General features: G+C 40.6%; 1 protein-coding gene across 2 annotated transcripts; it reads left to right on the top strand.

Moving 5' to 3' along the window:
* Positions 1-327: 327 nt before the first annotated feature.
* Positions 328-4,219, top strand: lum (lumican). Of its 2 annotated transcripts, none has more exons than XM_077005368.1 (3): positions 328-567; positions 1,643-2,536; positions 2,770-4,219. In XM_077005368.1, the coding sequence occupies exons 2-3, from the start codon at positions 1,669-1,671 to the stop codon at positions 2,922-2,924; spliced, it is 1,023 nt and encodes a 340-aa protein (XP_076861483.1). In that variant the 5' UTR covers positions 328-567; positions 1,643-1,668; the 3' UTR covers positions 2,925-4,219. The 2 variants fall into 2 exon arrangements, with proteins under 2 accessions (XP_076861483.1, XP_076861485.1); XM_077005370.1 differs by lacking the exon at positions 328-567 and adding an exon at positions 620-758.
* The last annotated feature ends 6,746 nt before the right edge of the window (positions 4,220-10,965 follow it).

Here is a 10,965-nt window from a genome sequence, read left to right as displayed (position 1 = left end):
GGGTAATATAATGGTGGGCAGTTGGCATCGGACGCAGCCAAAGAGCTTTTTTCCTTCCTCAACTTTCCACACCATTTTGCAGCCATTATTAGATATATTCTTGTAACCATTTATCTTTTACTGGCTAAATGTGCAGTGTTGGCAATGGTTTTATCAGGGGAAACCAGGGAAAAGTTCATAATGATTGTGTGTGTGTGTGTGTGTGTGTGTGTGTGTGTGTGTGTGTGTGTGTGTGTGTGTGTGTGTGTTAAACCACACAGGTACACATATTTTGCAAACCCTACCATACTTTCTTTTGCTCCACCTGAATCTCATTAGACTGCACAGACCATGCACCACAGAGCCTCTCCTGCTGCTGTTCTGTCCAGCTGTCCCACTGACTCCTGTTTTCCATTATTCTGGAGCTACAGTGGTTTAGCTAAGCGAACCTCTCTCTCTGTCTCTCTCTCTCTCTTTCCCTCCTCTCTTTTCCTCCCTCACTCTCTCCCTCCCTCTCTCGTCCTCTCCAGAGACCTCGGGCCGCACACATCTCATCCTGCTGCCTGAAACAGAGGGAGAGACAGGAAGGTAAGTCAGCTCCTACCTGCCCCACAGGGGCTTCTGCTGGGCTTTAGAGAGCCCCAGATGGGCTTGTCTGCCTGTCTGGGCATCTCGTCTAATCTGCTTTGCGTTGCCGCCTGAACTGGAGGTGTTTCGGTATAAGGTGTAACTAAAACTAAAAGAACTGCATGTATTACACTGTGAATGTGAAGAGTGAGGTAAGCAGCTTCATTTTCACGGGCGCTTTTAGTTTAACGTCATAGCACGTTGTGTTTTAATACAGCATAAGATTATAAGGAGGAGACCCTAGTCCCGGCTGCATAACTGTAAGATGCTGTAAATTACTCCTCTCTGCTTGTGCTGCAGGAGTCGTGTAGCACTGGATGCAGTCCGCTATTTTTATTTACCGTTTCTGTTCTTAAAACCTCTGTACTGAGTTGTTGTTTGTTTATACTTTGTTGCATCAAACTTGTTTTTTGTCTGTCCAAATATGTCGCAGAATTCATATTTGCATGGTGCAAATTTCTAAAATCTGCCCCTTTAAAGTACACTTTAAGTATTTCTTTGTTTGTTAGCCAAGAGAGTGTCATTTGAGGAACGTCATTTGTGTTCCCTACTTTGGCCCTGTGGTTTGTGTCACACCAGTGTGAGTGTGTAACAGATGGGAGAGGGGGTACACACATGTAAATAGAATGCACTGTAAGCATCAGGGTCCAGGCTGGGGGAACAAAGACAGAGAGGATGATGGTATTTGTAGTAAACAGCCCCTAACGCGAGATAGAGTGGGAGTCATACACGGATGACATCAACACAATGTCATAATATCAGACCAGTGACAAACAGCAGTTAGGGCCTGGCTGGCTGACAGGGCAGACATCTGTCCCAAAAACCCTACAAAGTGTCTGCATACATCATCCACGGAGGATATGCAGTACCTACGTTACTTAACAGAAACATCTTGTGTTTATAGGTACTATGAAATCCTTCTTGTAATGTTTAGGTCTAAGTAGAGCAAGTGTTGTCAGGATTAGGGTTGTTGACATTCATTTAGTAACCCCTGTCTCTCTCTCTTTTACTGTTTTGCTGACTCGCGTTCCCTCAGACGGGATTTGCCCTTACTGTGCAGCTATGTTGCCTCTACGCTCTGTTCTCCTGACCAGCCTGCTGGGTCTGTGTGTCTGTCAGTATTATGACTATGACTACCCCGCCCCTGAGCCATATGCATCTGAGTCTGTGACCAACTGTCTCCAAGAGTGCTACTGTCCCCTCCCATCGGCCATGTACTGTGACAACCGCAACCTGAAGTACGTGCCCGTCATCCCCACTGGGATCAAATACCTTTACCTGCAGAACAATCTGATCGAGGAGATTAAGGCAGGTGTGTTTGACAACGTCACTGACATGCGCTGGCTGGTCCTTGACAATAACAACATCACCAGTGACAAAATCCAGGCTGGGACCATCGACAAGCTGACCAGCCTGGAGAAGCTGTTCTTTAGTAACAACAAGCTGACCAAGCCACCAGGCCCTCTCTCCAAGTCCCTGAATGAAATCCGACTGAATGGCAACCAGCTCAACTCGTTCCCACCAAACACACTGTCTGGCATGGAGAACCTCACTATGGTCTACTTGGCCAAAAACCAGCTGACCACTGAGAGTGTTGGAGGGGCTTTTAAAGGTCTGAAGTCTCTGTTGCTGGTGGACGTGAGCGAGAACAAGTTGAAGAAGCTTCCAGCAGGTGTTCCTCCCTCCTTACTGATGCTCTATGCAGACAACAACGAGATTGAAAGCATCCCCGCCGCATACCTGGCCAAGCTACCTGTGCTGCAGTACCTGCGCGTGTCCCATAACAAGCTGGTGGACTCAGGAATTCCCGCGGGTGTGTTCAACGTGTCCTCTCTACTGGAGCTGGACCTGTCCTTCAACAAACTGAAGGCCATTCCTGAGATCAACGAGGCACTCGAGCACCTGTATCTTCAAGTCAATGAAATTGACAGTGAGTGCTTCCATTCTCCTTCTCTCTCTCTCTCTCTCTCTCTCTCTCTCTCTCTCTCTCTCTCTCTCTCTCTCTCTCTCTATATATATATATATATATATATATATATATATATATATATATATATATATATATATTTATATGTGTGTGTGTGTGTGTGTGTGTTTTTATTGCTTGTGGTATACATCTATTTGGCCATCCTTGTATGATTGTTGTTGTTGTTGTTATTGTAGAATTTGACCTGCCTAACATCTGTAAGTTCACCTCCCCTGTGAACTACTCCAAACTGAAGACCCTGCGCTTGGACGGCAATAAGATCACCCATGGCAACATGCCCGACGACACGTCCAACTGTCTCCGTGTGGCCTCCGAGATCATTTTTGAATAGGGTCCCCACACAAGCATCCACAGTCACTCACCCTCTCAGTTCCCTGCTTCACAGGATGTAAACACATGTCAGATTAGCCTGGTCACTCACCTATCTTTGTGGACACGGCATAACTTACCCTCTGTGAGACCCAATACCGACACCCTTATTACGTAACCCACACAGCTACACATTTACTGAGACGTGGTTTGTACAGTGTTGGTTGTGCCACAAGGGGATGAGAATGCAGAACTAACAAAAGAGATCTACACTGAGATCTACATTTGAGATCTACACTGAGATCTACATTTGAGATCTACACTGAGATCTACATTTGAGATCTACACTGAGATCTACATTTGAGATCTACACTGAGATCTACATTTGAGATCTACACTGAGATCTACATTTGAGATCTACACTGAGATCTACATTTGAGATCTACATTTTAAAATCTTGCAATGGCACATAAAATATGTGTTTTATAGGAGGTACACACGTATTCATTTTACGTATGGCTAATGTGTTACATATTGGGACATTCAATTGTGGGCCTCTGTTGATCTGAAGCAAATACACACTTCAAACATTCCAATTTCTAATATTTATATGAATCAGACTGAAATATAGAACCTCATCTGCTTTGCAAGCTGTTGTACAGATTGTATTAAGATTGTATCTTTAAGATTGTAAGATTGTATCTTTAAGGTTTGAGCAGTTCCAACAGGGCATCAACATTCTTCAATTACTGTACACATTACATTGACAGGCCTGTAGGTAAGGAATTATCTTTAACAAATGTTAATTAATGATCTCATACAATATTATGAACTATATCTGTATACTATCTATTCTATGTTTAGAACCTCCTATAAGTAAACAAAAACATCCATGGCTTGCATTAGACTGAAATATCTAACACTTTCTTCTTACAAGGTGGCTCCTCTTTGAAACTGCTATAGTGTAACACAACTATTTTTATTTAAATTGTGAAGGATTGATATACAGTTTGATGAAACTATGGTTTGGATTTTCCTGTAGCAATTTTGTGCTCAACAAATCAACATCATTTATGTAATATTCTTTCTTGCATGCGATCCATCATATGTCATAGATTATCAGCAAATGCTTGACCTTCCTATGGTTACAATATAGACTAATTCTACATGTTCTATTAATTGTGCACCTGTGTTTGTTCACTCAATAACTGAAACAAAGTTTCAGCACCATCGGAATTGTGTTGTGTTAAAAGAAGAAGATAAACTTGTTTGAAAAAACAGTGAATTGTGAGTTTCTAATAAATCCAGTTTCCTACAGCTTTTGTGGACTTTAACTTTGAGCATCACTGAAGTTTTATGTCAACCATCTTTCACCAATTACATGATTTTTCAGTTAATCTGGAAGCTCACCAGGTTTACTGAGAAAGTCCCTGTGTTGCTGAAGGAAATTGCCTCAGATGTAACAGAACCAAAGTATGGAGCATGTAACGCATGAAGCTTTCATCACAACCTGGTGCCAAACTCAAGTACATATCTGTAGAAGCAGTGATCTGAAGTTTAAAAAAAAAAATATATATATTTTCAACCCTTACTGCAAAAAAATAATTTCCCCACATATAATAAGGACAGCCTCATGAAACCCAGGACACAGGTAAGAACAATTCCAAAATGTCAGGCTTAGGGTTAGGGTTAGATATGATGTAATGAGTAATGAGTAATGAGAATTTACAAAAATAAAATGAAAACTAAAATAAGTTCAGAACTTTTATATCTGTACAAGGAACAAATGCTACCACTTCATCTGTTAGTGCAGAAATAGTTTGAATAAACTTGGGAAACATTATTGAATCAATATGCTGTACATAAGATTCAGCCTTTTTTAATTAAATCAAATGTGCATGGCATATATTGTAATACTGTTTAAGCACCAGGCAGTAGTTTGGATCCAGCTTGTGTGGTTTATTCTTCATGACCTAAGACTTTACAGCAAGAGAATTTGAAACATGAGATTTTCTTTTTGTGATTCTCAAGACTCGAAGGGAGAGTCAGGCCTTTCCTGGAGAAGATACTCTGATTGATTTTACGTACATTTACTGCAAATATAAATATAAACAAATAATATTCATAAAATTATTTTCTAACAATTTCTGAAGACCTTTGAACTGAATGATTTTGTATCTTCTGTGGTGGATTTCTCTGAACAAATCTTTAGCCTGAGTTGTAATACCATGTCCAAGAGGAACAAAGACCTGCAATTATGTTGGAGGTCACCTGATAGAAAAAGCTAGATTGAGTTAATCAGTAAGCAAGAGCTGAATGAACTAATTCAGATCTTTGATTTATTAATACCTCTTTAAAGGTTTAGCTTGACATAAACTAGCAAGTGTGAGCTAGCATTGCAAATAGCTGAGTGAAAGCTCTACTTCCACAGATACCACGTTGTTTGATCACCAGAAGAATAATGCAAAAATATCAATTCATCCACTCAGTTTTGAGCAAAACCACTCAATGATTGGTATATTTCCCAGGAGCCACCTGTCTAGGAACTCTGAGCACTGATAACTTTGATTGGCCAGAGTCCTTTAATTCTAATTCACAATAGTTTAAACTATGCACTGCTGTATTTAAACTCCCATGATGTGCAAAGCTCCCACACCTAATGACCCAAGGAGACCAACATATGGAAAAATAGAAAACTGGTGAGCAACCTCTGAATGAAACAGCAGAAGTTGTAATGTAATAAACAACCTCTCACCTCTCTTACTTATATGCAATGGATGGTCTTCTGTTCAATCATAAAACTCTGCTGTGCCTTCTTTCACACATTGTCTTTTTCATGCATTTTTCTGCTTTACTACTAGTCCTCTGTTCCACTAATAACATCTGTAACATCTGCTAATAACAGTACCAGCCAGAACATTGATGTTAAACCTTTGATAGGGTCAAAGAGTGCATTGAGTATAATTGAAAATATGTCTACACAAGTCTAAGCTAGCAGCAGCCCTAGTAATGAGTGTGTTTGGCTTTTCCTCCTCTAAGATCTCCAACCAGAATGTTTGACACACAGCAGTGGATTTGTATGTCTTCACTTTGCAGTTTGGTGATAAAATGTCAGAACTGTTTTTTCACAATTTATTGGATTCCTCTGGGAAAAAGAACACACCAGTCTGTCTTGAAAAAATCTGATTTCAGTTTGTATGTGTTCCTATTGAACATTCACTAGCATGTTTCTACTTCTGACATGCTACACAAAATGACATGTCTCCCCTCATGGAACAAAATGAGGACAGACACTGTAGTAGTCCAGACATTGTGGATTGCTGAGTAAGACCTAATTATATCTGATCAATAAGTGATTATGGGGGTTGCCAGTTAGTCACGTGCCCTGAAAACATTTCCATTTAAAATGTAAATCTTCTGGCAGATTTGCATATGCATAATTGGTTAGGAGTGTTAGTACTCTTATAGTAATTACTCTTATCATAATGATATCATAATGAAGAATCTGTGATAATAAATTGCATGTAAACAGAACATCTTAGTACTGAAGTAGATGCATTCCTCAGTGGCAAGTTGTGTAAAGTGGTGTGAAGTGGAGTAAAGGGTCCACTTGTCACTGCTAGTTTAACTTATACAAGATAGAAGCACTTGAGATTTGACCATGAAGATCAAATTCTACTAGGCTGTGTTAGTAGGGCAGAGAAGCGTTATATTTACTGACAGCTGTCCAATATGTAAGATAGGAGGCAGATCGCAGTCATATGTTATTAGCATATTTGCAGAAAGACGCAATGCTATGACCTAGGAATGAATCTGGTTGGGTGTAATGAGACGTGTTTCCTGTCCATGCAAAAACTGACACGTCTTTTTGCAGACGTTTGCTATCACTACTCTAAGAACTCATGGCAAAGCCTCTTGCCATTCTAAAGGTTGTTTTTTAGCTTTGAGACATAAATATGTTCGTCAATTAAAATCCGTTTTACAGTACTCTCATGTTTTAACAATTTTAGCAAATAGTTTACAGTGTTAGTTTTCCTATTGAACGTTTTTTCCTCTTTTCCTTTCCACGTTCTATCCCCCCACCATCCCCCACCCCCATCCCCCCATTGCCAAGTAATGTTATCCTATGAAAGGAGTGGGGTGTCTGGCAAGATCTGCCTGGCTGTGTGCATGTGAAGAGACATCTGTGCACAAGAGTCTTACTCCAAACAGATGTGGATTCCATTGTGAAGCATGATCCAGCCACACCTTTCTGAACCGATTCAGCACAGAGGTGCTCTCAGTCTGCCTGAGAAAATGCAGCACACAGTGAAGGCAGGAAATCTGCTTCACGTTGGCGTGCCTTGTGCGTCTCAAGCAGCGGATTGCAACATATTGTGTAAGACAAAATCATAACACGTTAATTATGGTGAGATGATGCTTTGGAATATTTCTTAAAAAGTATAAACTTGTTTGTAGGATTGACCATCCAGTCCTCTTTCTCTCATTTTTATGTCTAGCTGCACCATCCATTCCAGAACCGGATGGCTGAATTATGCATTAGATTTTGGGTGATCGTCTATTAGAATCCTCCAAAGGTTCTGAGAAGCCAATTACATGGGATTAACTCCACGCTGCAGTGTGCAGGTGGTGGCACAGGAAATTAAAACAACTATAAACCACATGGCTTGTCATCCTTGATCACTGGAGGCAAACAGGGCCTCAGATATCTGATTGCACAGAAGGTGAAAGCAACAAGCATGTGGCAATGGGAGGTGAGGTGAAGAACAGGATGTAGGGTAGGGGCAATTGTAGAGGAACATTGTCTGACGCATCACTTCAGATCCACTTCAACATGAAAAGATTGTGACCCTTGATCCTGAGAGGCTATGATTGGCTAAGAGGTGACTGAGCAGTCATTCAGGAGTAACAACACTAACCAAAACTACAAATACTAACAGAGATGATTAGAAAACCTTTGTGCCAGACTGTCTTTAAATATAAGGAGTAAAGTTAAAGTGGAAAAAAAAAAATATATATATATATCAGTGGGGAACCGTCAGGGCCCTCTACGCCCTCTCAGAGGGTCTAAAAATATATATAATTTATCCAATTTTATTTTATCTACTTACAGTTTGACAATCGACATCTAAACAATTACAAAAATATAAGCAAATAAATTATTCAACCGTGTCTATTCAGTCTGTGTTGGAAGGTGAGGGGTTAAGTGTGGAAGCCTGTGAGCCTGTGTCTCCCCCTATCAGGACTGTGATGCCCGCTGTTCGTTTACAGAGGGCCTGGCAGGTATAATTCAGCGCAATACCAGTTTCCAATGACAGCAAAATTGACCAATCATATCTTCCCTCTTAGTGGGAGGGCTTAACTGTATGATAATTTCCACCCGCTGTTTTATGGTCACGGTTCGCTACTGATATATATATAATTTTATGTGCACTGTGTGTATTTTCCTTCCTCAGTATTTAGATGTCAGTGCTCTCTAATACAGTACTGTCAGATCCTCAACAGGGGTCCTATTACTTTTTATAGGGCTCCACACCTTGTAACAGTGCGTCGACATGGTCTAGGAACTCTTGCAGAATGATGGTGAGATGTCAGGTCTGTTTGGGGTTGAGGTAGCACATTCCCAAGATCCCCTACCCACACCTGCTACCTGTACCTTCAGAACAATGTTATTCATGTACTCATGTACCGAACCTCTCTGAGCAGCATGTGTATCAGTCTACCCCCTACCACTACACAGCTTTACCTGGATGACCACAATATTGCAAAGATTCCTGCCCTGTATTTGAAAGGAATCCCCAAGATGGCCAAATAATGTGTTCAACATCTCCAGCATGCTGGATCTACCACCGGTGTACAGAAGGACCTCTCATTCCCTTGGGTCTGGAACATCAGCCTCAGTGGGACTGTAGTGGGAGCAGGGTAGGGCTGCCATGATTAGTCGACTAGTCGCGATTATGTGGACTATTAAAATAGTCAACGACCAGTGTTGGGAACGTTACTTTAAAAAAGTAATTAGTTATAGTTACTCACTACTTGTTCAAAAAAGTAACTGAGTTAGTAACTGAATTACTCTATAATAAAAGTAACTCGTTACCAGGGAAAGTAACTATTTGCATTACAGTAAAAAAAAAAAGAAGTTATATGCCAATGAATAAGGATTTTTTGAAAAAGCAGTTTTCACTGTCAGTTGAAATGAGTAGATCATAAAGGTGTTTAACTTTTGACATTTATTGCACATCAACAGACCAGTGCAGGATAAAATCCTTTAAAATCCCAAATCTTTGAAAAAAAAAGAAGCAAAAGTAAACAGTTACACTATATACAGTAAAGTGCATTTACATCTATCAAATTAAATTAAATTCTTTCAACCTGAGACAACTGGTTTGTTCACAATAGAAGTAAACTTAACAATTAAACCTCTATTCTTAATTAAATAAACACAAATCAAATACACAGTCTGGTAGACATTCAGGAACTTAAAGTATTTTCTTAAATAATGTTTATATCGCCACCTTGAAAATTATAAATTTGCGTTGTAACGACAGGAAAAGTAATTAATTATATTATCCCGTTACTGACAAAATGATGCCGTTTTAACGGCGTAATTCGATGCGTCGTTTTTTTTTTCTCTACAAACTGCTGCGGCAGTTTCCGCTGCTGCGTCTGCCTTTCTGTCCTTGATGCACATGCGCAGTAGTGGAAACCGGGGTAGATAGTGGAAGACATCCCAGGACCTTATACAGACTATGGCTGTGTTCGAAATAGACTACTACATACTGGATACTGCATACTGGACTCAGTATATACTGGATACTGCATACTGGTCCTCGTAGTAGTATGCAGTACAGTTTCCAGTATGCGACAAAAGCAAAGCACACTACGGGGTCACGTGAACATAGCGTTGCATGATGGGATGCAGTACACCACGAAGATAGCTCTGTTCACGTACTAGAATATTTTGCGGAAGTAGTAGGTCAGGGGTGCTCATTACGTCGATCGCGATCGAACTGTCGGTCGATCGCGAAGGAATGTGCGTAGATCGCGTCACATAAAATAGTAGTAGATGAATCGCACATCTGCACTGACGGTTGTATTTTGATTGACATTCACGGCAGCCAATCTGCAATCCACTCAACAAATTACGTTCGCCACCCCCCCCCCCCCCCCCCCCCCCCCGCTCAACATATTATGTTCGCCACACACCCCCCCCCCCCCGCTCAACAAATTACGTTCGCCGCCACCCCGGTAGATCTTTCTGACTGGGTCATCTTATAAGTAGCTCGCAAGCTGAAAACAGTGGGCACCCCTGTAGTAGGTCATCCGGGTATGTTTCGCGTACTGGAAATTTTCATTTTGGTCACATACTGATTTGGGGCTCGATCAGTATGCCAGTAGTATGTAGTAGACTATTTCGAACACAGCTTCAAATTTTCCTAAAGTGATCCCACACTTTTGAGTTCCGTAGCCGGGTTCCGAAACACGTGCAATATCTGCAAGGCAGAACTTGCCTTCCACGGCAGCACAACCGCGATGTACGAGCACCTGAAGCATGTTGTGGCTGATTGTGACAATGATGAGGCGGGACCGTCATCTCTGTAATCTAAATTGCTAGTTAGCTGCTAAAGTTAGCGTAAACAGAGCATTAACTTAGGACTTACTTATCGTGGTAGCTGTAAAAGTTAACATTAGTTAGCATGCATTAGTGTGTTTTCTGTAGTCAGTGAGACCAAAACTTTATTTTTGTTTGATGCCAGAGACAAATGAAAGAAAGAAAAACCTAAAAAAAACACAATTTCTTAATTAAGGTATTTATTTTTGTGTTGTTTAAGCCAGTGCCTTATCCTTATTTTAATAATTGTTGCAACAAGCTGCATATTTCATAAAAGTTTTAATGAACTATGATCTTAATTGTTTTTCTTTTTAGTTAGCATATAGCTGAAATCTAATGATGGTTATATAGCCTAATAGCAGTTGCATTCTAGTGCGATAAGCTGTATGTTTTATAACGTACAATCCGATTAATCATAAAAAATAATCGGCGATTAGTCGACTATAAAAAT

The sequence above is a fragment of the Brachyhypopomus gauderio genome, chromosome 5 (assembly GCF_052324685.1).
Source record: "Brachyhypopomus gauderio isolate BG-103 chromosome 5, BGAUD_0.2, whole genome shotgun sequence".
In the NCBI taxonomy this organism is placed as follows: domain Eukaryota; kingdom Metazoa; phylum Chordata; class Actinopteri; order Gymnotiformes; family Hypopomidae; genus Brachyhypopomus; species Brachyhypopomus gauderio.
The sequence above is the reverse complement of the archived record's forward strand: the minus strand, read 5'-3'. Positions and strand labels throughout refer to the sequence as shown.